This window comes from Pinus tabuliformis, chromosome 1_1, assembly GCF_031772625.1.
Source record: "Pinus tabuliformis cultivar Carrire ecotype Pingquan chromosome 1_1, CPIR1, whole genome shotgun sequence".
NCBI classification, from domain to species: domain Eukaryota; kingdom Viridiplantae; phylum Streptophyta; class Pinopsida; order Pinales; family Pinaceae; genus Pinus; species Pinus tabuliformis.
The window spans coordinates 82578025-82603970 of record NC_142297.1 but is presented as its reverse complement, the minus strand read 5'-3'; the positions used below and the strand labels follow the sequence as shown (position 1 = coordinate 82603970).

The 25946-nt window shown below is 37.4% G+C and overlaps 1 protein-coding gene and 1 pseudogene across 1 annotated transcript; both read right to left on the bottom strand.

Moving 5' to 3' along the window:
- Window positions 1-5650: 5650 nt before the first annotated feature.
- On the bottom strand, window positions 5651-9853 carry LOC149211695 (uncharacterized). Its single transcript, XM_089388462.1, has 2 exons — window positions 8310-9853; window positions 5651-8123 (listed from the first exon to the last, which is right to left on the bottom strand). The coding sequence occupies exons 1-2, from the start codon at window positions 9851-9853 to the stop codon at window positions 5651-5653; spliced, it is 4017 nt and encodes a 1338-aa protein (XP_089244588.1).
- Window positions 9854-25112: 15259 nt separating this feature from the next.
- On the bottom strand, window positions 25113-25619 carry LOC149211694 (putative protein phosphatase 2C 2 pseudogene; annotated as a pseudogene).
- Window positions 25620-25946: the final 327 nt, after the last annotated feature.

Below are 25946 nucleotides of genomic sequence, written 5' to 3'. Positions count from 1 at the left end.
CATCTAGGGTAAATGACACATGTTATTATTATAAAAGTTTTTATAATTTTTATTTTTATTTAATTAAATAATAAATTAATTTAAAAAATCACCTTCATTAAAATAAATATATAATTTCAAAAATATTAAATTAATAAAAATATTAAAAATATATAGCCAATTCCAACATATCAATAATATCACTAAAATGTTAGGTCATCAATTTCAATTATTTCATTATATCAATAAAAAGTAATAACATATTATACCATCAATTTCATTATATCAATTAACTTTATATAATCAATTGAATTCATCAATTGACTTTGTTTATCAATTTTTTTATCCCATTATAACAATGAATTTATTTTATAATTATTGGATTACGCAAAAGATATTTACACCGATAGGTGTCCCCCCTATCGGAATCGGCAACTTAATCATTTTCATAATTAATATTTTTGATCGAATGGCCTGAATTGAAAGATGCCAGTATATTCTCGTAGTCGTCACTAAATCAATGAACGAAATTCGCAACAGTGACTTTCTTGCATGTCTACATTACATGTTTAAACCATACTTAAATTAATTTTTTACAAAGCATGATTAAAAATTTACCGTGCCTCTTGTTGATAACCACATATGTTGATTAGTGAGAAATGTATTTAAAAAATTATAAAATATTAACCTAAGAGACATGGATCAAAGAGGAACAACCCACTGACAGTTTTCCTCAAGCTTGTGAAACGATTAAAAGTTGAGACGTGCACCTTATACCTCTTTATATTCTGAAACATATGTCTATTCAACTGTTTCCCAAGTGTTTTGTCCATTAATTTAATGATTACCTTACGTAGGTGGGTGGTTTAAATGTATCTGTGTTCAACCATACCTTTTCACATTCTGGTTTCAAACGTGCGCATGCTCAACGATACCTCTTCACATTCTCAAATGTACCCGTGTTCAACCATTTTCCAAGTGTTTTCCGACACCTATAACGATTACTAGAGTGACTTCCTATGCGTTACTAATTCTCAAGCGATTTGAAGGTGGTTGCATTACTAATTCAACAATGCAGTTTTTACTATTGATAGTCCTGATGATGTAGGCCTCTGTGGGCACTGCAAACTATGATTTTTTGATGTAGCTTGTATTTATGTTTGTACAAAGAATTGATTTGAGTGTGGAACGGTGTAATCGATGCATCCCTTTATACAGAGGGTTTTTCTATGTGATCACGCCTAAGGCTGGGACTCTGTGATGTGTTTATGGTGAATAAATCAATGGTGTGTGTATTATTATATAAAAGGCCTATGGGGGCCTCAAATGCTTGTTTTCTCTTTGTATTCGGATGAATTTGGTGTTGGCCGTGTATTTTCATATTTTACAGTGGAAATCCCTGTGGGTAAGGCAAATTTGGTGTAATCTAGGTTCACATTTAGAAAACCAAAAATATACTAAGTATCAGCTCAAACTGCGTTTAAACTGAGAATCCTGACCTCAAAGCTTTTAAATGGGGTTTTTGAATGATATCATATCCATAGAACCCCAAACCGCATCAATCCTGTGTATTTCCTTGTCGCATCGTTGAAAGCCATTTAAAAAGGAAAATCACGCTAACACTTAGCGGATTCAAGAAAGCGGACGTGAAAATATATGCACAGAAGTTTTGGACCTTATCGGGTCCGACACTTATGTCGCATCGCGCAGTTGGATCGGTGATATATGATTGCCGACTCGTCGCATCGGCATATTGGAGCGGAGGTGGTGAATTGATAGTCGGTGGGATTGCCGATAGCGATTAGCAATAATCGCATTGGACCCCGCCAAAGGATAGCGCCGATATTATAGACCATTGAGATTTTGGATCGTCGATATAGCGATTGAATCTGAGCCATTCGATCAGTCAGATCTCGATTCGCGTCAATAACACATATGACTGTGTAAAAAGGCGGAAAAGCATTGTTTTGGCATTTTGGAGAGTATTTGGTCCTGAGAGGGGAAAACGTATTTTTTAAACGTTTTCAAAGGCTTTTCACTCTTGATAGGACAAGACATGGTTTTTAAAGGAAAAGGGGTGTTTGGCGGGTTGACTGCTTGGGTCATTTTTGATCCATTTGGGGCTTTTAAGGCCGAATGCGTATAAAACGCTTCTGATACATATATATGTGGGCATGGGGGTATAAAGTTTAATAAGTGCCATTAAGAGGAAATTAAGCCCCGATAAGGTGTTTAGCATGTGGCATCCTTAGGGTTGCACCATTTATGATGAATTGACTGTAATTTCTGTCTAACTATACATTTAACTGTCCTTTAATTTAAGGTTCTCTGCCACAATTCGTAGTTCCTTTGATGAGATTTGAAAATAGTTTTACAAAATTTTCACTTTAAATGCAAGTACCTCCAAAAATACATTGTGACATTGCTTTCAAAATGAACAGTTCAATTCTGCCTATTTAATAAATCTATTCATGGTTTGAAGTGATATTGAAGGGTCTTTTCCACGATCTTTACCTCAAATTTGAATCTTTGGTCACGGACAAAGGCTTCTTTCTTGTTCTCGAATTACTTTTACCTCAAATTAACCACTATGGCTCAATTTTGCCTATTTTACAAAGCTTTCGTGGTTTTAAGTGATATCGAAGTGTTTTCTAAAATCCATATATGCTAATTGACAGGAATGCTCAGCTCAGAAGAAATATGAGGTATTGAGTCTATTTGTTATTAGGGTCGTTGATAATTTACTCTATTAACGATATTTTCGTGCGTTTACTCCGTTAACGATTTAAGGGTGCAACTGTTTTTTAGTTGATGGGGTCAAGAGTTATGAGGAAGCAAGCATGGAGCCAGGGGATCAGATCCTTGAGTGGTGGAACACCGAGCAAGTGGAGTATTAAACTGGCGGAACCTGTAGGTGGTTTTCAAAATCTGGAAAAGTCCTTTTCGCACCGCTTCCACGGCCTGGGTGATAATTTATTTTTTGACCCGATAAAACGTGGAGATGCCACATTGATATTAAAAATACTATTAATATTGTTTAATTTTCAATATTCTTCATTATTATTATTTTTTTTTCTCGGTAAAAGCTAAATCTATTAAGAAAGTAAAAATATGTACAGAGAGGTTACATTTCGGGAGGAGGCCTCAGCCAGTCCTCAGCTAGAAAATCATGGATTTTACCATATAGCACTTCAGTCACGATTACATTGAGGTCCTGCATACTAGATGTAGCATACCTGTGGAATTCTGGACCTATATTGACAACTAGTACCAAAAAGTCTCTGAAATGGACAAAAACAGATGACAGGGTATGCCAGTATTTAACATTTAACTTCCTACCCCAGACCTTGAAAGCAAAAATACAAAACATGAGAGCAGGATGGCCACCCGGCCAGAGATTACTGTTCTGAACCAGCATGATTCGGGGATGTTGGCGCTTCCTCCCTTTCCGGACTGGGCGATGCTAACCAGGTTACACCACCTTCTTCATCTAGCACTGGCTCGCCGTTGGGATGAGTAACCAGGTGCAGGATTCGAGAGTATCCATGAGAAGGACCACCAGAAGGCTCATCTATCTGAGCTGGAGTTGAATTCGGACTCTGATCCTGAACCAAGGCGTTCTCCTTAGCTAAATTCGGAGGCTGAATTTGTTCAGGAGCCGGAGGGTCTTCTTGCTGACGGCCCGCACGATACACATGCCCTGACAGATCCCCAAGCAGGATACTGTCATCTTGAGAGGGGTCGTTATCAGAGGGAGCCGAACTGGAGGAATTCCCTTCCTCTTCTACCACCGAAACAGTGAAATTGATAGTAATAATAGGCCTATTGACCTCACTCTGGAAAGAAAAACTGGAAGTCTGAAACGAGCTGTTCGGACGAGCCCCCTCAGGTTCCAGCGACAGAGGAGATGGCGGAATTGCAGAAATAGGATTAACAGTCGAGGGAGCCGGATATGCTCGACCTCCCCTATTGCCATAGTTGCTGCCTCGCCGAGGAATGCCACGCCTGCGCATTATGATTGCGGGCACAGAGAACTTATGCAGGCAGATAGAACTCCAATGACGCAGAGGGGAGGGAGCTATGTAAACCTCCTGGAGTCTTCCTCGCCAAACACACAACGTAATGCTGCAAGACGGGAGCGGCTTGGTATTAAAGAACAAAGAGACATTAATGCCATGACCTGGTAGCAGTACCCAGAACCCATGCGTCTTCATAGTTGCCATGCGCGAGGTGAAATCAAACCAGTTTCGAGACAGCTCCATAGTTAATGTAAACACCTTGAGCTTATAAATTCTATCTACCCCCTGTACCGTGCAGTACGCCCTGCTGCCAGCAATGAAGCCAGCTGTCGGATCGGTGAGGCTTGGCATGGTTACCTGGAGGGAGCACCCGCATCCGGGTAATATTCTTCATTATTATTATTATTATTTTTTTCTCGTTAAAACTGAGCTACTTATATTACAAAAATGCCAAAATTACAGCGAAAATTACATCTGGGCCGAGGCCCTGTTTCTTCAGAGAGATTTTTCATGAAGATGACAATCATAGCAGAACTTGCAGAGAGACCAGTTTACCTTCCTGCTGACACGGTGGATACATGATGCAACACGATGGATACATATTCGACACGGTGAATACAGAAATCGACACGATGGATTCATAACTCGACACGGTGAACATAATTCGACACGGTGTATACAGAAATCGACACGGTGAACATGTAGACTGACGCGTGGACTAACACTATGGTGATTTGGACCGACACTGCGAACATAAACCCCATGACAAACATACAAAGTGAGCAAAATGAGATGGTCAGAGAGATTCATTCCTTGCCGCACAGACTTGGCGTCTTCGAAGTTAGTCTTCATCCGTGGTATGAGGCTCGTCCTTTGCAGGACCCTTGAGCTTCTTCGAGTCTTCCTCTTCCTGGCGCGCGCTCCGCTGAACAGGTTCACTGGGGCCAGCCTCATCCTTCTGAATTGGACGCCTGAAATCGACAGTGGGAGTTTCCATATCAACCCTCGGCACAGTCACAGTATCCAAACGTCCCCGAATATTGCTGCAATGCTCCACGGTGACCGAAACTATAAGAGTGTTGTTTGCAAATGCGCAGGGGATTCTGTAACGAATGGCCGGGTGTTCCGTGTGACCACACTCCGGAATGCCCCTGCTGCCTCTTACATTGCTGCCCGGAGGCCTGTTGTGCTCTGAGGTGATCTCTACTGAAGAGGAGGGCGAAATTTCAGGCCTCTGAGAGGCAGAACGACCCCGTGACCCTCCTCTGCGGCTGCTCATCCTGAGCCTTTCCCTGGACATCTGACGATTGCTTCCCAAACCAAAATTCCCCTGAGAAATCTTACACCAGGCTGACACCCACTCAAATGGCTTGAAGGATTGCGGCAGAGTGGTTTGGGTTGCAACCTTAATAGCCCCCATATTCCTCGGATGTTGCAGCGCATTGAATGGCGCCTGCAATCGACTGTACATTCCAACAACATCCCCCTGCAATCGACTGGACATTCCAACGACATTCCCCTCCGCATAAACCATTTCAATCGAGCCCATTGCTTCGCCTTCCGGCGAATTTAAGGGGCCTGCGTCCTGGAGTGGCGTGGCTTGTCCGGGCTGACAGTTGCCCATGTGACAAGCCACATGCCCCTTAAATCCATTAACACGCGGCATTAACTCCATTAACACCCGCATCCGGGAGAAGGATATCTTTTTGCACCAGAGAGATGCATTCTTTCTTGAGTTGATCATCTTCAACCATATCCAGAGCACCCGAGAAGTAAGTTATCGACTGAGCCACTCCTTGATTTGCCAACCGATCTGCCACCTGGTTTGCTGATCTTCTGACATGCTTGAAGGTTATGTTGTGGGGAATGAGGAGCTTTTCCTCCAGGGATTCCAGACGACTTAGCAACCTCCAACTTTTTGCAATTTTGACAGCTCTGGCTCCAGCTTGTATTCTTTTGGCTGCCTCTATTAGTATGAGCGAGTCCCCTTCAACTTCAAGGGGGGAGAGGTTATATTGTTCAGCTAAACATATTCCTTTCCATAGTCCTTCCAGCTCTGCGGCGTTATTGGTATTTTTGCCTAATGTGCCAAAATACAAGAGTATCACATCTCCTGAATGATTTCTTATGACCCCTCCGAAGCCTGCAGGGCCGGGGTTGCCTTTGGCAGCGCCATCGAAGTTTATCTTGTAGGAGTTTAAGGCAGGAGGGGACCAGGATGAAGGAGAGGCAGATATGAAGCAAGGGGAGGTTTTTGCCTTGACTAGGGGCTTGAGATCAAGATCCCATTCCTTCAGTATTCTGCATTCTTGTGGGATCTCAGGCATATCAGTGTCATTCCAGATTCGAATGGCCAAGGTTTCCTGAATATTTTGTTTGAGGATGAGCCAGAGATCATCCATGGATCGGTAAGTGTTGTTGAAAATTCGGTGGTTGCGCTTTTTCCACAGAGTCCAGTACAGGAAGCCGGGAATGATGTTCCACAGAGAGTTTAGAATCTGGCATTTGAACGGATTTTTGGCCCAGTTTCTTATATTTTCCGTGACGTCCGCCTGTCTAGGGATTGCTCTCATATTACAATTTTCGACTTTCTTCCATATCTGTTTTGCTAGGGAGCAGTCTTCCATTAGATGACTGATAGTTTCATTATTAGTATTGCAGTTTGGGCATCTGGAGGGCCCAATGAATCCTCTTTTTATTAGGTTATCCCAAGTAAGGATGCGCCTTTTGCTTAATAGCCATATGAAGGTGGAGATCTTGGGCCATAGCCCTTTGTGCCAGACTTTCTCCCAAATTTGATCTTTTTCCTCTTGGAGATTGGAATATCGCAGATGGTGAGCTTCTTTGGTGGTGAAGGTGCCCCTGGTTGTATAACCCCATCGTAATTTGTCCTGCTGATTGGAGTAGCGGATTCTCCTTTCTTTGAGTTCTTGTTCTATTTCTTTGTATGTTTCTCCTTGCCAATCTATTTGCCATTGTTGCGCTGGTTTCCATGTCTGAAAATCGTGATTTGGAGAAGACTGCCAGAACTGGTATACCTGGGTGATACCTGCTTGCTTCATATGAGCCTGCCAAAGAGGTTTATGGAACAAATTTGCGAGTTTTGGGAGTTGTTGCCAAGAGTCCTCCCAAAATCTGGCGGCAGTCCCTGAGTGTATTTCCCAAAAGCTGTGTTCTTGAATGAAGCGGCTCTGCGTTTTTGCATTGTTCCAGATGAGCGAACCTTGCACCGTGGGATTAATTCTGATGAGGTCACTCCAGCAGCTGCCCCTGGCATATTTTGCTTGCCATAATTGAGCCCATGGGGTGTTTGTCTTGGAGACCCAGTTCCACCATATTCTAGCCCCCATTGTGTTATTGCTTTGAAGCGGATCCCGAAGTCCTAACCCTCCCTCTGATTTGGTTTTGCAAACCTCTGTCCATTTGACAAGAGCCCATTTCCTATTTAAGGCAGTGGAACCCCAGAGGAAGTTTCGTTGCAGTATGTGTATAGCCTTCAGTATCCCTTTTGGAGCTGCCAAGATGGAGAAGAGATAGAGCGGCATTGCTTGTAGTACTGATTTAATGAGGACAAGCCTACCAGCTAAATTTAGCGCCCTGAAAGTCCATGAGGAAAGCTTTGATTCAAGTTTGTCCAGAAGTGACCTCCAAGACACTTGTTTGATCGCTGAATCGGAGAGGGGGGCTCCTAGATATTTAGAAGGCAAATGGGAGATTGTGAATCCCATAATTCTGGCAATGTTCCTTTGCGTGGAGGGGGGAGTATTGAAGAAAAAGAGCTGGGATTTGGCAGCGTTAATGGATGTGCCAGAAGCTTCAGCAAAGATATTTAGAAGAGATTTGAATACGGAGGCTTCTTTAACAGAGGGATTCCCGAAGAGCAGAGTGTCATCAACAAATTGTTGATGAGTCTGGGGAGGGCGGCCGTGGAGGGATAATCCTTTGAGAGCTTGGGAGGATACTGCTGATTTGAGGAGCCTACTTAATCCTTCAGCCATTAAAACGAAGAGAAATGGCGAGAGAGGATCCCCTTGCCTAATGCCACGGGAGGATTTGAAGGGAGGTGAGGGAGATCCGTTCAGTAAGACAAAAAAACTTGGAGAAGTTATGAGGTTCATGATCCATCTGGTCCAGGTTGCATTAAAACCAAAAGCTAAGAGCATTTTATGAATATAATTCCAGCTAAGTTTGTCGAAGGCTTTGGAAAGGTCTAGCTTGAGAAGCATACCTGGTTTTTTGAGGAGCTTTAGAGAATGTATGACTTCATTTGAGAGAATTATTCCATCCATGATCTGCCGTCCCTCGACATACCCCGTTTGCTCTGGAGAGATGAGCATTGGTAGTAGCGGCTTGAGTCGGTTTGCAATGACCTTTGAAATGAGTTTGTATATCACATTGCATAACGCTATTGGTCTGTATTTCTCAGGCTTGCTGGAGGCTGCTTCTTTGGGTACCAAGGCTATGAAAGTTGAGTTGAGGGCAGGGAGGACCCAATGCATGCTTCGGGATTCTTCCACTAGATTCCATACTTCAACTTTAATGAGCTCCCAAAATTCATGAAAGAAGTTGGCTGTAAATCCATCTGGCCCTGGTGCTTTGCCATCTTTGAGTTGGGCCATGGCTTCTTCTACTTCCTTCAGTGTAACAGGTTGGAGTAGCTGATTGTTGTGGTCCTCATTGATTATTTTAGGAATGTGCTGCGTGATGGCTTGGATTGCCTCATCCCGATTGACTTCAGGTTCCTTTAGAATGTCCTTGAAGTAGCCTGTAAATTCTTTTTCCATTTCTTCATGAACCTCTATTCTATCACCCTGTTGATTATTGACAAAGGTGATTTTATTGTGCATGCGCCTTTGTATGGTAGTTTTGTGGAAGAACTTTGTGTTTTTCTCTCCTTCTTTCAGCCAGCTTATTCGGGATTTTTGTTTCCATAAAATTTCCTCTTGTTGTTGGCGCTCTTCTATCTGACTCCAAAGGCTCTGCTCCTGTTGAATTTGTTCTTCTGTGCGTCCTTCCAGAATGAATTTTTGTTGAAGTTCTTTCATTTGCTGCTCCAGCTTTTGTCTGCTCTCCTGTATGTTGCCAAAATGAGTGCGATTCCATCTTTTTAGAACTTGTTTCAGATGTTTTAACTTTTCTTGAAACTGATACATCTTGGCTCCCGCTGGTAGTGAATATGATGTCCAGGCTTGAGTAACAACATCCTTTAATTTGTTGTTTGTTAGCCAAAAGGCTTCAAATCGAAAGGGTCGATTGCAGCCTTGACCTGGTCTTGACCAATGAAGCAGAATTGGCCAGTGATCCGAGCCGCTTTGAGGAATGATTGAGGTTCTGAAGTCTCCTCCGAGGTGGATCGCATTGTCTGAAATTAAAAATCGATCCAGCCTTGAGGCAATTTGGTGAGCTCCTTTGCGCTTGTTGGACCAAGTAAAAATACCATTGGAGGTAGGGATGTCCATGAGCTGATTATTCTGTATGAATTTCTTGAAGCCATTGCTGTCGCTGTCGAGCCGGACTCTGCCCCCTTGTTTTTCCTCCATTGATTTTATGATATTGAAATCACCCCCTCCAATCCACAAGGGGAAGAGTCGATTTGCGTTAAGGAGGGAGATCGTATCCAGGAGGTCCATTTTTTGCTGAATCGACTGAGGGAAATATACATTGGTGAGGTGCCCATGAATGTTGGTGCCTATGAGATGGAAGGTGGCTTGAATAAGATGGAGAGTGGCATGGAAATTGTCCAACATAACAATCTGCGGGTTCCATAAAATGGCCAAACCGCCTGACGCCCCTGAAGCGTCTACTGATATTGACCTACTACCTGCCCATATTTTGTTGCCGAGCTTGTCTATCATTGTGCTACTGCTTTTTGTTTCTTGGAGAAAGACTACTGCTGGTTGTTCTTGCATAATCAAGTTTTTTATCATTCTGTGTTTAGAGGGACTGTTGAGTCCTCTTACATTCCAGGATATGAGCTTCATGGAGATTGCGTTGTGGGTTTGTAGAACTTTGTCAGCTTGGGAAATAGCCCCGAATCCATAAGTATTTCCCCAACTGTTATTGTTCTCTGAAGGTCTGTTTTTCTGCCTCTTTTCTTTGTTTCTTTAAGGATTTTTTTTCCATCCCAGTGACTCCCGCCTTGAATACCCAGACTTTTATGGTGATGTACTCGCGACAAAACTCCTTCAAGTTTGTCTATTTGCCAGGGGGGGATTGAGTCATACTCTTTTTGTTTGCATGCGGTCTCCAATTTGGAAATGTCAAGCTTAGAGATGTCAAACTCTTCCAGATTTACATCTACCCTGTCTTCCTCCATAATGATTGGGATGTTTTGTTCCATTTCCTCTGCATTATCATGAAGACTCAAGGCTAGTGCTGCATCAAGATCCATATCTGATGCTATTTGATTTTCATTCAATATGATTTTCCCTTTGGAAGGGAATGGGGGTTCGAGATCTGAGACAGATTTGATGTTCGCCAATGAGGATGTATCTGCGGGTTTGGAGGAGGCTGGGTCCGAGGATAATAAGGTGATGGAGCGGTTGGAGGGGGGCTCGTTGGGAATCTGTTGATCAGGGTTTTCAGAGTGGGGAAGCTTTGGAGAATCCTGTGAGGCTAGGACAGAGAAACGGTTCTGGAGGTTCACCTTGGGTCCTAGATCTGGGATAGCTTGGTTTTTCTTGGCATGCCGGCGGCGGGTGGGGACTTTGGTATAACCATCTTGATCCTTAGATGCCTCATTTGAAGGAGCCAATGGCTGAACATTTAAGGGGCAGTCACGGAAGAGATGGCCGTGTTCATGACATTTTCTGCAGCGAAAGGGGATGTGCTCATAATCTAAAGACTGCTTCCATTCATAGTCATCGTGAAAGAGACTTACCGTGTCTGCAAGGGTCTTGGTTAGGTGCATCTTGACGCAGATCCTGGCATAGGAGGTGTATTTGCGAGATTTTGTTTCGGTTGCAACTTTGATAAAGGTCCCCAGCTTGTTGCCAATGTCAGCCAGCGTCTCTTCTTTCCAGTATTCCACAGGAAGTGAATACATTCTTATCCATACAGGGGCCCAGCTAAAGTCTTCTTTGTCCGGGTTGAATCTTGGCTTCCATTCCGTTAGATACAAACCGGAGGAGTTGAAGAAGTACGGGCCGCCTTCAAATACCCTCGTTTTGTCTTCGAGACAGTTGAAGATAGCTGTGAAGAAGCCCTTTGGGCCAAGCTGCAACGTCACTTGTCCTTTTGGCTTCCATTTTGAGGCTATCCAGCCTTGTAAGGCTTTCTCTGTGGGCCAAAATCCCAGAAACTTTCCAATGAGGGCGTAGTCCTGCATGTACTGTATTTCGCTGTTGATCCGGTGGCTTGGCAGATCCACCTTGATCGATTCTGCCGCTTTTGGTATGCAGGTGGCTGAGGTCGCTTTTGTCTTAGATTGTTCCGCATTGGTATGCTTGTCATTGTTTTCTGTATCCTCTTCATTCTGAGCTGAATGCAGCTTTTGTTTCTGCGTCCTTTGCTGGGTTTCTTCTGTTTCCGGATCTGTGTCTGCGGAGGGCAGAGTCACAGGCTTTCGCTTGTTGTCAGATATGTGCATGACCTGTGGAGGGGAGGCAGAGCTCTCCCCTCCTGCATTTGGTACCATGTGCGGCCGTCAGTGGAGAAACCTGCAGCAGCTATGGCAGGTCCGTGTAATGGCGGCTAGGTTTTTGTCTTTCACCGTCGAATCGCCTCAGAGCGCATTCTCAATTTTTGTTTTTCACATTAATTATTATTATTATTAATTAATACATTTTAGTATTAATATAATTCACATTAACAACATTAAAGATGAATAAAATTTTAATATTTATTTTTAATGTTATTTACGAATATTAATATTAATATGAAAATTAATTATAGATTATAGATTATAATATATAATATAAATTTAAGTTATTTTATTTTTAATTTATTTAATGTGGTAATTTAAATTATTTTAATTTTGTGTTATTTTAATTTATTAATAATATTAATATTAATACTAATAAATAATGTTATTACGAATATCATTAACATTAATAACATTAAATATGTATAAAATTTTAATATAAAGCTTTAATATTATTTATTAATATTAATTTTATTTTTATTTTAATAATAATATTAATTAATATGAATGTGAATATTAATATTATTTTTAGTATTATCAATATTTATGTCAATATGAAAATCAACCATGGTAAATGATGGCCAACCATGTTTATTTTATGGTTTATAATATTCATTCAAACATCACATTGTGAAAAAAATTGTCTCAACATGAAAATCAATCATGGTCAACTATGGTCCAATGTCATATTGTGACAAAGATTGTCACGATATGAAAATAGACCATCGTCGACCATGTTCAACCATGGTCCAACGTTTCATTATGAAAACTATTTTATCAATATGAAAATCAACTCTGATCCATCATGGTCAACCATGGTCAATAATCATGGTCACATTGTAACGAAGATTGTCTCTTGGTCCAACAACAATGGACAAGGATTGTCTCACCATGAAAATAAATAATAATCCATGGGTTTATTATTCCTTTGGGTTTATAATCATGGTCAATCGTGGTCAACCATGACCCAATGGCACATTGTGACAAAGGTTGTCTCGATATGAAAATCAACCACTGCCAACCATTGTCATTCACGGTGAACCATGGTCCAATGTCACATTATAACAACGATTGTCTCAATATGAAAATCAATCATTGCCAACCATATTCAATCATAGCCAACCATGTTCAACCATGGTCAAATGTCGCATTGTGACAAAGATTGTCTCAAAATGACAACCAATCATGGTAAAACATGGTAAATATGAAAATCACGCATGGTTAACCATGGTTAAACGTCACATTGTGACAAAACTTGTCTCAATATTGAAATCAGCCATCGTCAACCATTATCAAACATTTTCTAATGTCACATTGTGATAAAGATTTCCTCAATATCAAAATCAACCATGGTAAATCATGGGCAAAGATCATCAATAGGCATGCTTACAGTATGACAAAGATTGTCTCATAGTACGTCACATTGTCACAAACATGGTAGTCCATGGCCAACTATGGTTAACCATGGTCCAACGTCGCACTCTGACACAGATTGTCAATATGAAAATCAACCATGGTCAACCACGCTCCAATGTCACGTTGTGACAAGGATTATCTTTATATGAAAATCATGGTCAACCATGGTCTAATGCCACATTCTGAAAAATATTGTCCCAATATGAACATCAATCATGGTCAACATGATCAACCATGCTTGTTTTAGGGTTATAAAATTTTAATATAAAGTTTTAATATTAATTTTAATAATAATATTAATTAATATGAATGTGAATATTAATATTACTTTTAGTATTATTAATATTTATAATTAATAATTATGTCAAGATGAGAATCAACCATGGTCAATGATGGCAAACCATGTTTATCTTAGGGTTTATAATATTTATTCATTGTGAAAAAGATTGTCTCAATATGAAAACCAATCATGGTCAAGTAGGGTTGAACGTCACATTGTGACAAAGCTTGTCACAATATGAAAATAAACCATGGTCCAAAGTCTCATTATGAAAAATATTTTATCAATATGAAAATCAACTATGATCCATCATGGTCAACCATGGTCAATAATCATGGTAACATTGTAACGAAGATTGTCTCTTGGTCCAACAACAATGGTCATCCATGGTCAACCATGGTCCAATGTCAATTGTGACAAATATTGTCTCAATATGAATATCAACGATGGTCAACCATAGTCTAATGTTGCATTGTGACAAAGATTGTCTCAATATGAAAATAAATCATGGATAACCATGGTCGAACATCGCATTGTGACAAAGATTGTGTCAATATGAAAATCAACCATCGTCAACAATGGTCAACCATGTTTATTTTGTGGTTTATAATATTTATCTTAGGGTTTATATACCTAGGGTATATAATATTATGCCCTTAGATTTGATATTATTCCCTTGGGTCTATAATCCTCTTAGTCTTTAGTATTAATTCCTTTTGTTTATTAGTCACTAGGGTTTATAATATTAATCCCTTGTGTTTATTAATCTAAGTGTCCATATTCCTAAGATATAATATTATTCATTTGGTTTATAATATTAATCATAGGATTTAATATAAATCCACTGGGTTTATAATCATGGTCAATTGTGGTCAACCATGGCCCAATGGCACATTGTGACAAAGGTTGTCTCGATATGAAAATCAACCACCACCAAGCATTGTCATTCACGGTGAACCATGGTCCAATGTCACATTATAACAATGATTGTCTCAATATGAAAATTAATCATTCCCAACCATATTCCATCATAGCCAATCATATTCAACCATGGTCAAATGTTGCATTGTGACAAAGATTGTCTCAAAATGAAAGTCAATCATGGTAAAACATGGTAAATATGGAAATCACGAATGGTCAACCATGGTTAAACGTCACATTGTGACAAAAATTGTCTCAATATCAAAATCAACCATCATTAACCATTATCAACCATGCTCTAATGTCACATTGTGATAAAGATTTCCTCAATATCAAAATCAACCATGGTAAATCATGGTCAAAGATCATCAATAGGCATGCTTATAGTATGACAAAGATTGTCTCATAGCACAACATCACATTGTCACAACCATGGTCATCCATGGCCAACTATGGTTAATCATGGTCCAACGTCACACTCTGACATAGATTGTCAATATGAAAATCAACCATGGTCCAATGACACATTCTAAAAAATATTGTCTCAATATGAACATCAATCATGATCAACATGATCAACCATGCTTGTTTTAGGGTTATAAATTTTTAATATAAAGTTTTAATATTATTTATTAATATTAATATTAATTTTAATTTTAATAATAATATTAATTAATATGAATGTGAATATTAATATTACTTTTAGTATTATTAATATTTATAATTAATATTACTTTTAGAATTATTAATATTTATGTCAATATGAAAATCAACCACGGTCAATGATGGCCAACCGTGTTTATTTTAGGGTTTATAATATTCATTCAAACATCACATTATGAAAAATGTTGTCTCAATATGAAAACCAATCATGGTCAACTATGGTCCAACATCACATTTTGACAAAGGTTATCACAATATGAAAATAAACTATGGTCAACCATCGTCGACCATGGTCAACCATCGTCGACCATGGTCAATCATGGTCAACCATGGTTAATATGAAAATCACGATAGTTTCTAATATTTTTCCCTTCGCTTTATTAATTTCCAATGGTTTATAATATCAAATTATTGGTTTTCTTCATTCTTCAACTTTTTAATATTAATAATTCCTTGGATTCATAATCCCTTGAGATTTTAGTGTTAATCCCTTGGGTTTATTATATCAATCCCTTGGGGTCTTGGTATTAATCCCTTCGTTTTATTATTCCTTTGGGTTTCCCATATTAATCCCTTGGGTTTATTATTCCCTTAGGTTTATAATATCGATCATGGTAAACCATTGTCAATCATAGCCAACCATGCTTGAATGTCACATTGTGACAAGGATTGTCTCACCATGAAAATAAATAATAATCCCTTGGGTTTATCATTCCTTTGGGTTTATTATATCAATCCCTTGGATTTATTATTCCTTTGGGTTTATTATATCAATCCCTTGGGTTTATTATTCCCTTGGGTTTATAATATTAGTCCCTTTTGTTCAATAGTATTCGTTTTGGTACATAATCCCTTGGGGTTTTAGTATTAATCCTTTCGGTTTATAATATCAATCACTTGGATTTATTATTCCTTTGGGTTTCTCACATTAATCCCTTGGTTTTATTATTCCCTTAGGTTTATAATATTGATCATGGTAAACCATTGTCAAACATAGCCAACCATGCTTGAATGTCACATTGTGACAAGGATTGTCTCACCATGAATATAAATAATAATCCATTGGGTTTACTATTCCTTTCAGTTTATTATATCAATCCCTTGGGTTTATTATTCCCTTGGGTTTATAATATTAGTACCTTTTTTTTAATAGTATTCCCTTTGGTTCATAATCCCTTGGGGTTTTAATATTAATCCCTTGGGTTTATAATATCAATTGCTTGGGTTTATTATTCCTCAGTCAAACATGGCTTATTATGATGTCGAGCATGGTCCAACATGGAATTGTCGTAAGGATTGTCTCAATATGAAAATCAATGATTGTCCATCATTTTTATTTCAATGCTTATAATGTTTGCCTTACAATTTATATACGTTGGGTTTATAATATTGGTCGCTTGGGTTTAATATTATTCCCTTGGGATTTTAGTACTAATCCCTTCATTTTATTATTCCTTTCGGTTTCTCATATTAATCCCTTGGGTTTATTATTCCCTTATTTTTATACTATAGATCATGGTGAACCATTGTCAATCATAGCCAACCATTGTCAACCATGCTTCAATGTCACATTGTCACAAGGATTTTCTAATCATGAAAATAAATGATTTTTATTTTAGTGTTTGTAATATTTATATTTGGGTTTACAAATGTTGGGTTTATAATATTAGTCCCTTGGGTTTAATATTATTCCCTTGGGTTCATAATCCCTTGGGGTTTTAGCATTAATCCCTTGGGTTTATAATATCAATCCCTTGGGTTTACTATTACCTCATCTTTATAATATCAATCATGATCAACCATGGTTGAATGTCATATTGTCACAAGGATTGTCTCACCATGAATAAACCATGTTTAGATTAGTCTTTGTAATATCTATATTTGGGTTTACAAATGTTGGGTTTATAGTATTAGTCCTTTGGGCTTAATATTATTCCCTTGGCTTCATAATCCCTTGGGGTTTTAGTATTAATCCCTTGGGCTTAATATTATTCCCTTAGGTTCATAATCCCTTGGGGTTTTAGTATTAATCCCTTCGGTTTATTATTCATTTGGGTTTATAATGTAAATAAGTTGGGTTTACTATTCCCTTAGGTTTATAATATCAATCATGGTCAACCATTGTCAATCATATCCAACCATGGTCAACCATGTTTGAATGTTGCATTGTGACAAGGATTGTCTCACCATCAAAATAAACCATGTTTATTTTAGTGTTCATAGTATTTATATTTGGGTTTATCAATATTGGGTTTATAATATTAGTCCCATCGGTTTAATATTATTCCCTTCGGTTCATAATCCCTTGGGGTTTTAGTATTAATGCCTTAGTTTTATTATTCCTTTGGGTTTATAATATCAATCCTTGGGTTTATTATCCCCTTAAGTTTAAATCAATCATGGTCAGCTATGGTTGATTCTCGCATTCTGACAAGGATTGTCTCACCATCAAAATAAATCATGTTTATTTTGACGTTTGTAGTATTTACACTTGGGTTTACGATTGTTGCTTCTGCGGTTTCTTCCAAACGGTGGCCAGGTCTGCGGTTTCTTCCAAACGGTGGCCAGCTATACCTCTTCCAAATGCGTGGGCTATATACTTGCGGTGTGAGCTATATATCTACGGTTTCTTCCAAACGGTGGCCAGCTTCTTTTCATAAATTCTCTTTCTATTGCGATTTCTTCCCGATCTGCTCTACGGTTTCTTCCAAACGCGTGGGCTATATACCTACGATGTGAGCTATATATCTGCAGTGTGATAGCTGCGGTTTCTTCCAAATGGTGGCCAGCTTCTTTTCATAAATTCTCTTTTTATTGTGATTTCTTCTTGATCTGCTCTGCAGTTTCTTCCATATCTGCTCCAGGGCTGTGGTTTCTTCCAAATGGTGGCCAACTATACCTCTTTCAAACGTGTGAGATATATACCTGCGGTGTGAGATATATATCTGTGTTTCTTCCAAACGGTGGCCAGCTTCTTTTATGGGAGATCACCGTAGATTTGGCTAGATACGCATAAGAAGAACCTAGATCTGTGAGCTATTAGTTATTGGAGGTGTTTTCTACTCTTTCTTATGTTTTTGCATGAGTAGATTTGCGGCTCTTGCTGTGGTGTACAATTTAGTTATTGAATAGATCTGCAATATATATGTTAGATCACCGTAGATTTGGTTAGCTATTGTGGCCTTCTCTTCAGCAATCTTTTATATGCAACGCGAGAGCATTCTCCAGATGGCCCCCAGCTTTGCAAAAATAGTTGCTAGCTCAATTCCGTCCACCTCTGGGGGGCAAGCTCCAGCCCATATCGTGAGTGAAGCCCCAGCTCCCACTGTCCAGGTGGTCCAGGCCTCACTCGATGAGGCTTTGAAGTTCTCTGAAATTTCTCTAATTTGTCGATTCAATGGTTTTTGGCTGCGGCTAATAGCTCTACACATTTGGATCTCAGAGGTATGGAAGCCTCTAATCCCTGATGCAATTAATATCTATCCCTGTGCTAAGGGTTTCTTTATAGTAGATTTTGAAAACCCTGAAACCAGACAATGTATTCTAGATTCTGGCCCTTGGTTTTGGGAAAAATCAGGCCTATTCATGAGGCCATGGAACCCATCTTTCGATCCCTCAACAACTGTCATAACCTCAGCACCAGTTTGGGTGAGACTGCCAAACCTACCCTTGCATCTCTGGAATTTCTCTTCGCTAAAAGCCATTGGAAATGCAATTGGACAATTTTACTGCAGGTGCCCAGAAACAGAGGAATATGCCAGAACCACCTATGCACGCATCTTTGTGGAAATGGACTTCAGTGTCGGATTCCCAGCTGAAATACATCTAACAAGTAAAGACTATGTGTTGAATCAGAAACTCGATTATGAAAGTGTCCTCTTCAGGTGTCGATCCTGCTTTGAGACAGGCCACCTAGCCAAAAATTGCCCAAAAGCCTCCTAGAAAAATTATGCTAGAAAAAATCACCACAGATCTACATGGTGGGAAGGAGCACAGAGAGAACACTACACTGTCCTCAAAGAGGAATACTCTCGTGAAAACTCTGAATCACAAGAAATCAGGCAAGAGAGCAACATCTTTCAAGACAAGCAGGGGGAAAGCCCCGCCCAACAACAAAAGAGTGAACTCAACAACCCCTCAAGCATCAACAGTTATGAGGACTCGAATACCGCACAAAATAAATCTTCATTTAACAGCGATGCAGATCTCCTAGACCAAACTTCTTCTCCGACTATCTTCAAAAAGACGAACACAGTGGATCACAAGCTAAGACAACAATGTCCCAAGAATCAGAAGAGATGAAAGAGATGCAAGATAAAGAAAGTTGGAAGACGGTAGAGAAAAAAAAGAAAGCTACAACACCAATCTCGCCAAGAAAGACGAGGAGCCAGAGAATTAGAAACTAAGAAAAATATAGGTCCGATAGACAAATTTGGTCTCAGTGGACGTTAACCATCATCATCATCATCATGATCAGTATTAGGCCCTTTGTTTTAATATTATTCCATTGGGTTCATAATCCCTTGGGCTTTTAGTATTAATCCCTTGGGTTTATTATTCATTGGGGTTTTAGTCTTAATCCCTTGGGTTTATTGTTCATTTGGGTTTATAATATCAATCCCTTGGGACTGGGTTCATTATTCCCTTTGGTTTATAATATCAATCATTGTAAACCATTGTCAATCATAGCCAAACATGGTCAATCATGGGTGAATGTCGCATTATGACAAGAATTGTCTCACCATCAAAATAAACCATGTTATCTTTAGTGTTTGTAGTATTTATATTTGGGTTTACCAATGTTGGTTTTATAATATTAGTCCCATGCTTGAATGTCACGTTTTGACAAAGATTGTCTCACCATGAAAATAAAACATGTTTAATTTAGTGTTTGTAATATTTATATTTGGGTTTACGAATATTGAGTTTATAATATTAGTCCCTTGGTCTTAATATTGTTCCCTTGGGTTCATATTCCCTTGGGGTTTTAGTATTACTCCCTTCTGTTTATTATTCATTTGGGTTTATAATTAGTGTTTGTAGTATTAACATTTGCCTTTACTCGATGTGAAGTTTATAATATTAGTCCCATGGGTTTAATATTATTCCCTTGGGTTCATAACCCCTTGGGGTTTTAGTACTAATCCCTTTGTTTTATTATTCCTTTCGGTTTCTCATACTAATCCCTTGGGTTTATTATTCCCTTAGGTTTATAATATCAATCATGGTAAACCATTATCAATCATAGCCAACCATGGTCAACCATGCTTGAATGTCACATTGTCACAAGGATTTTCTAGCCATGAAAATAAATGATGTTTATTTTGATGTTTGTAGTATTTATATTTGGGTTTACGATTGTTGGGTCTATAGTATTAGGCCCTCCGGTTTGATATTATTCCATTGGGTTCATAATCCCTTGGGGTTTTAGTATTAAACCCTTGGCTTTATTGTCCATTGGGGTTTTAGTATTAATCCCTTGGGTTTATTGTTCATTTGGGTTTATAATATCAATCCCTTGGGTTCATTATTGCCTTTTGTTTATAATATCAATCATTGTAAACAATTTTCAATCATAGCCAAACATGGTCAATCATGGTTGAATATCGCATTATGACAAGAATTGTCTCACCATCAAAATAAGCCGTGTTAATTTTAGTGTTTGAGGTATTTATATTTGGGTTTACCAATGTTGGGTTTATAATATTAGTCCCATGCTTGAATGTCACATTTTTACAAAGATTGTCTCACCATGGAAATAAAACATGTTTAATTTAGTGTTTGTAATATTTATATTTGATATAAGAAGAGCTTCGGCGTAAATCGGATATAGAAAGACCTTTGTCTTTCAACTTGTCCTGACAATGAACCACAGTAGTTGGTTCGAAACGCGTCAACAAAGGTCTTTCTATATGTGATTTACGTCGAAGCTCTTCTTATAACTGTTATGGATCACAGAACTCTCAATTCAACAATTTATATTTGAGTTTATGAATATTGAGTTTATAATATTAGTCCCTTGGGCTTAATATTGTTCCCTTGGGTTCATATTCCCTTGGGGTTTTAGTATTAATCCCTTCAGTTTATTATTCATTTGGGTTTATAATTAGTGTTTGTAGTATTGATAATTGCCTTTACTCGATATGAAGTTTATAATATTAGTCCCATGGGTTTAATATTATTCCCTTGGCTTCATAATCCCTTGGGTTTTAGTAATTATCCTTTGGGTTTATTATTCATTTGGGTTTATAATATCAATCCCTTGGGTTTATTATTCCCTTTGGTTGATAATATAAATCATGGTAAACCATTGTCAATCATAGCCAAACATCGTCAACTATGGTTGAATGTCGCATTGTGACAAGAATTTTCTCAGCATCAAAATAAACCATGTCTATTTTAGTATTTGTAGTATTTATATTTAGTTTTACCAATGTTGGTTTTATAATATTAGTCCCTTGGTTGAATGTTGCATTTTGACAAAGATTGACTCACCATGAAAATAAACCATGTTTATTTTAATGTTTGTAGTGTTTATATTTGGGTTTAACAATGTTGGGTTTATAATATTAGTCCCATGGGTTTAATATTATTTCCTTGGGTTCATAAACCCTTGGGGTTTTAGTATTGATCCCTTAGTTTTATTATTCCTTTACGTTTATAATATCAATCCCTTCGGTTTATTATTCCCTTAGGTTTATAATATTGATCATATTCAACCATTGTTAATCATAGACAACCATGGTCAACCATGGTTGAATGTCACATCGTGACAAGGATTGTTTCACCATGAAAATAAACCATGTTTATTTTAGTCTTTCTAATATTTATATTAGGGTTTACCAATGTTGGGTTTATAATATTAGTATGTTGGGTTTAATATTATTTCCTTAGGTTCATAATCCCTTAAGGTTTTAGTATTAATCCTTTGGGTTTATTATTAACTTGGGTTTATAATATCAATCGTGGTCATCTTTATTAATCTCTTGTATTTGTAATATCAATCCCTTGCACTTCTTGATCCCTTAGGTTTTTAATATTTATCTGTTGGGTTCAATAATTCCTTGGGTTTATAATATTAAACCATAGGGTTTATTAGTTCTTCGAGTTTATAATATTAGTACCTTTTGTTTATCTTAGGTTTTTGATGAAAAGAGATCTTGGGGGTTAACCAAAATCCATTTCCTTAAAAAAATATCGATCCTGAGGCCTGTGGTTATGGCCCACTAATCCTATCGGAAGCATTTCTTTAGGCCTTGAGCCTTTCAACCGGGACTTACATTAAATCGGAGCCATATAACTTTATTAGTTATTAATAATCCTAAATGTGTTTGATAATATTTATATAACTATTAATAATCCTAGATACTAATAATAATTAACCCTATTTATACAAACCCTAAGATAAATATTAAAATTAATGAAGCCTAATAATAATAATAATAATAATAATAATAATAATAATAATATTATTATTATTATTATTATGAGTTTAGGTTTATAATAATATTAATATGATAATTATATAAGAATATAGTTGCTATTATTTATATAGTTATTAATTATCATAAATAATAAATAATTGGTCTTTATTGTTCTTATATATATATATATATATATATATATATATATATATATATATATATATAGATATACATATATATATATATATATATATATATATATATATATATATATATATATATATATATATTTTAGTCCGTGTGGTTCGCGGACACCCGTGGTCAGTGGATGTCGGCTACGTCCATGTAAAGACTAGAGCTGATCTCTAGGATCTTGCCCCTCGGCCATCATAGACCTGACCCCAAGGGCTTTCGGGGAGAATTGACCTTGTGACCTCCCGAACGGCGAGGCACTGACTTGACCAGTTGGGCTAACCCTTGGGGCTATATTATAATAATATTGATTATATTATTATTATAATAATAATTATACTTGTATATTATAATAATAATATAACATTATAATTGAATATTATTAATAACTATATAAATATTAACAACCAAATTATTTCTATATATTATTATATAAATATTATATTAATATTATAATAATAATATAAATTCCTAATAATATTATAATAATAGTGATTATATTATTATGATAATATAGTAATTATATTTCTATATTATAATAATAATATAATATTATAATCAAATATTATTATTATTATTGATGATGATGATGATGGTGGTGATGGTTAACATCCGCTGAGACCAAAATTTGGTCTAACGGACCTAAAGAAACAAATTATTTATATTGATTTAAGATTTTATTCCTATGCTCAAAAAGCTTGGAGAGAAGCCTCCCGAGTTCACTATAATTTTGACATTGTAAAAGGCTAGGAAGGTTAGTATTGTAACAAAGATTGTGAGACTGAGATCTAATGTGGATATACGCGAGGCACTCTAAGAGGAAGTCGTTTTCATCCTCGATGTTCCTATTCTCACATATATGGAAGATCCTCTCAATCTATGGCATTTTAGGAATTGCCCAACAACCTGTTTCACTATAGAGCTCATGAGAATTCGTTCTAATCTTTACTCTATATATATATATATATATATATATATATATATATATATATATATATATATATATATATATATATATATATATATATATATATATTTTTTTTTTTTTTTTTATTTTTTTTTTTATTTTTAATTTTTATTTTTATTTATTTATTTATTTTTTCTATGAGCTAGTTAAAATAGAGAGATACTTTTGATCTTCTAGGGTGGGGTTGATGACCTTCTTATAATAACTTAATTTTCTTTTAGCTGCTAAATCTTTTTCACACCACATTTTTTCTTTGAACTTAGAAGTAACAATATCTTTAATGTTATTTATGTTTTGCAATGCATCATTCTCGTTGATCTCCCAATAGTTTAACCAGGCCCTTGTGTCTTTATGCCACCCCCGATTGAGCCTTAGGTGGTTTTGGCTAGAATTTAAAGCTAGACTTCTCTATGATCGTTTATGTTATTGAGTTTGTGCTTGTATAGCAGAAACCTAATCATAGCTAGGCTCTCAATAGGGGAAAGACCTGCTTCTATAAGGAGAATAGGGTAGAGTGTATTACTTTTAATTTTCAGGTTATAAGTTATAAAACGCTTCTGGACTTGCTCAATCTTTCTCCATGATTCTCTAGAGAAAGATTAAGCAAACAATATAATTATACAATATAATTGTTATTACTTTTTTTTATAGTTTTATATTATTAGATTATTTAAATAACATAAGGATACTATAATATTATTATGAGATATTCGTATTATTAATTAATATATACTATAATTTATATAATTATTATAATATTAATATAATATTTATACAGTAATATATATAAACAATCTGGTTGTTAATATTTATATAGTTATTAATAATCCTATATAGTTATTTATATAATTATTAATAATCTTAAATATCCATAATAATTATTAATGTGGTTGATATAAGTCTATTCGAGTATATCAATTACATTGAAATATGTGATTATATATATGCTTTATATACCCCTATCGGCGTATATAAACCTTATTGGTAGATATGATTATGCTAGTTTAAAAATTAAAATGGAATGATCTGCAGTGCTGTACTTAAGCGTGAATGTCAGTGTAACATTTTTTACAGAAAAGACGAAAGACTCAATGCCCCGTTCCCACTGCTTGATAATCAACAATATAATGTGTGGTCCTTTTAAAGGGCAACAACGAGGTTGGGTTAAATGGTTGTTAGTCAAGAATCCTTTGACAATACTGCCACTTCACTTCACTATGGAATTCCTTTTTATGCAAAAATGTGGGAGTTTTACTATCATCACACTCACATCATCCCTATATTTTCTGGTTATCGCTAACTCTACAAGCTTTTTACAAGTAGCGATGGGGCCACCTCCTAATGGTTGTCAAACTAAGTTGCTTCTGAACACAGAAAGGCCTGACAATATCCACTACTTCTTGATTACTAACTTTATCCCACAACCCATCTGATGCCAAAATTGAAAAGTCGCAATCAGATGTTATTTCAATCTTTCTAGTGTCTGGTTCAGCTGTTATCCATTCTTTCATGTGTGAATCGCCTATTGCCCCAGATACTGCAAGGGATCCCTAAAACTCGCCAAACTCTGTGGCGGAGGTCCAATTCCATTCAAATTCTCTATCCGTTGTCACTCGTCCTCCCTTCCAGCTCGATGATCACATGTAAGGGCTTCTGAAGCACCATCTCTGCTAATAATTGCTTGGCAATCCCCAACATTGGAAACCACTAAATTACCATTTATAATTAGAGCAATTAGACAAGTTGTACCGCTACCAACCTCTTGCTTCAAAAATTCTCCATTTGTTGTTAAGTACCCATCTCTAACAACCTGTTCAATAATGTCCTTTGTTTCATTTTTCATTTTGAGCATTTCTTTCAGACTATTCTGCCCAATATTTTCGGCAGCGAAAGCTGCAACTTTCCAACCGCTATGACCATCAAAGACGCCAAAAAAGCCTTGTTTGGAATCGCCAAGAACGCTGACAATGGCCTTGTGGGTATCTTCCATGAATTCTCGCTTACCCTTTTTGCACAAAACCACATAATCAAAACCATCCATATTAACCTCCATCGGCTGCTCCACGGCCACGCTCGGCGCGTTGAGGGCCGACAAATGGAGTGGAACATCTAGCATCAGTGAGCATTGCCTCTTGTGCATAGGCTTGTGGAGGTTTGTTGTTACAGCAAAACCCACAGGTATTGGTAAATGTAACAAATAGTAACTAGGATCCCCAGGGTGGAAATTACGGATTCTATAGAGGTGCGGTGATTCTTCCAACACCCCCCCCCCCCCTCAAATGCAACTCGGGGGAATCGAACCTGGGTCCAAGCTCTGATACCATGTGGAGGTTTTCCATTACACCAAAACCCACAGGTGTTGGTAAACGCTACAACCCAGTAACTAGGATCCCTAGAGTGGAAATTACGGATTCTATAGAGGTGCGGTGATTCTTCCAACACC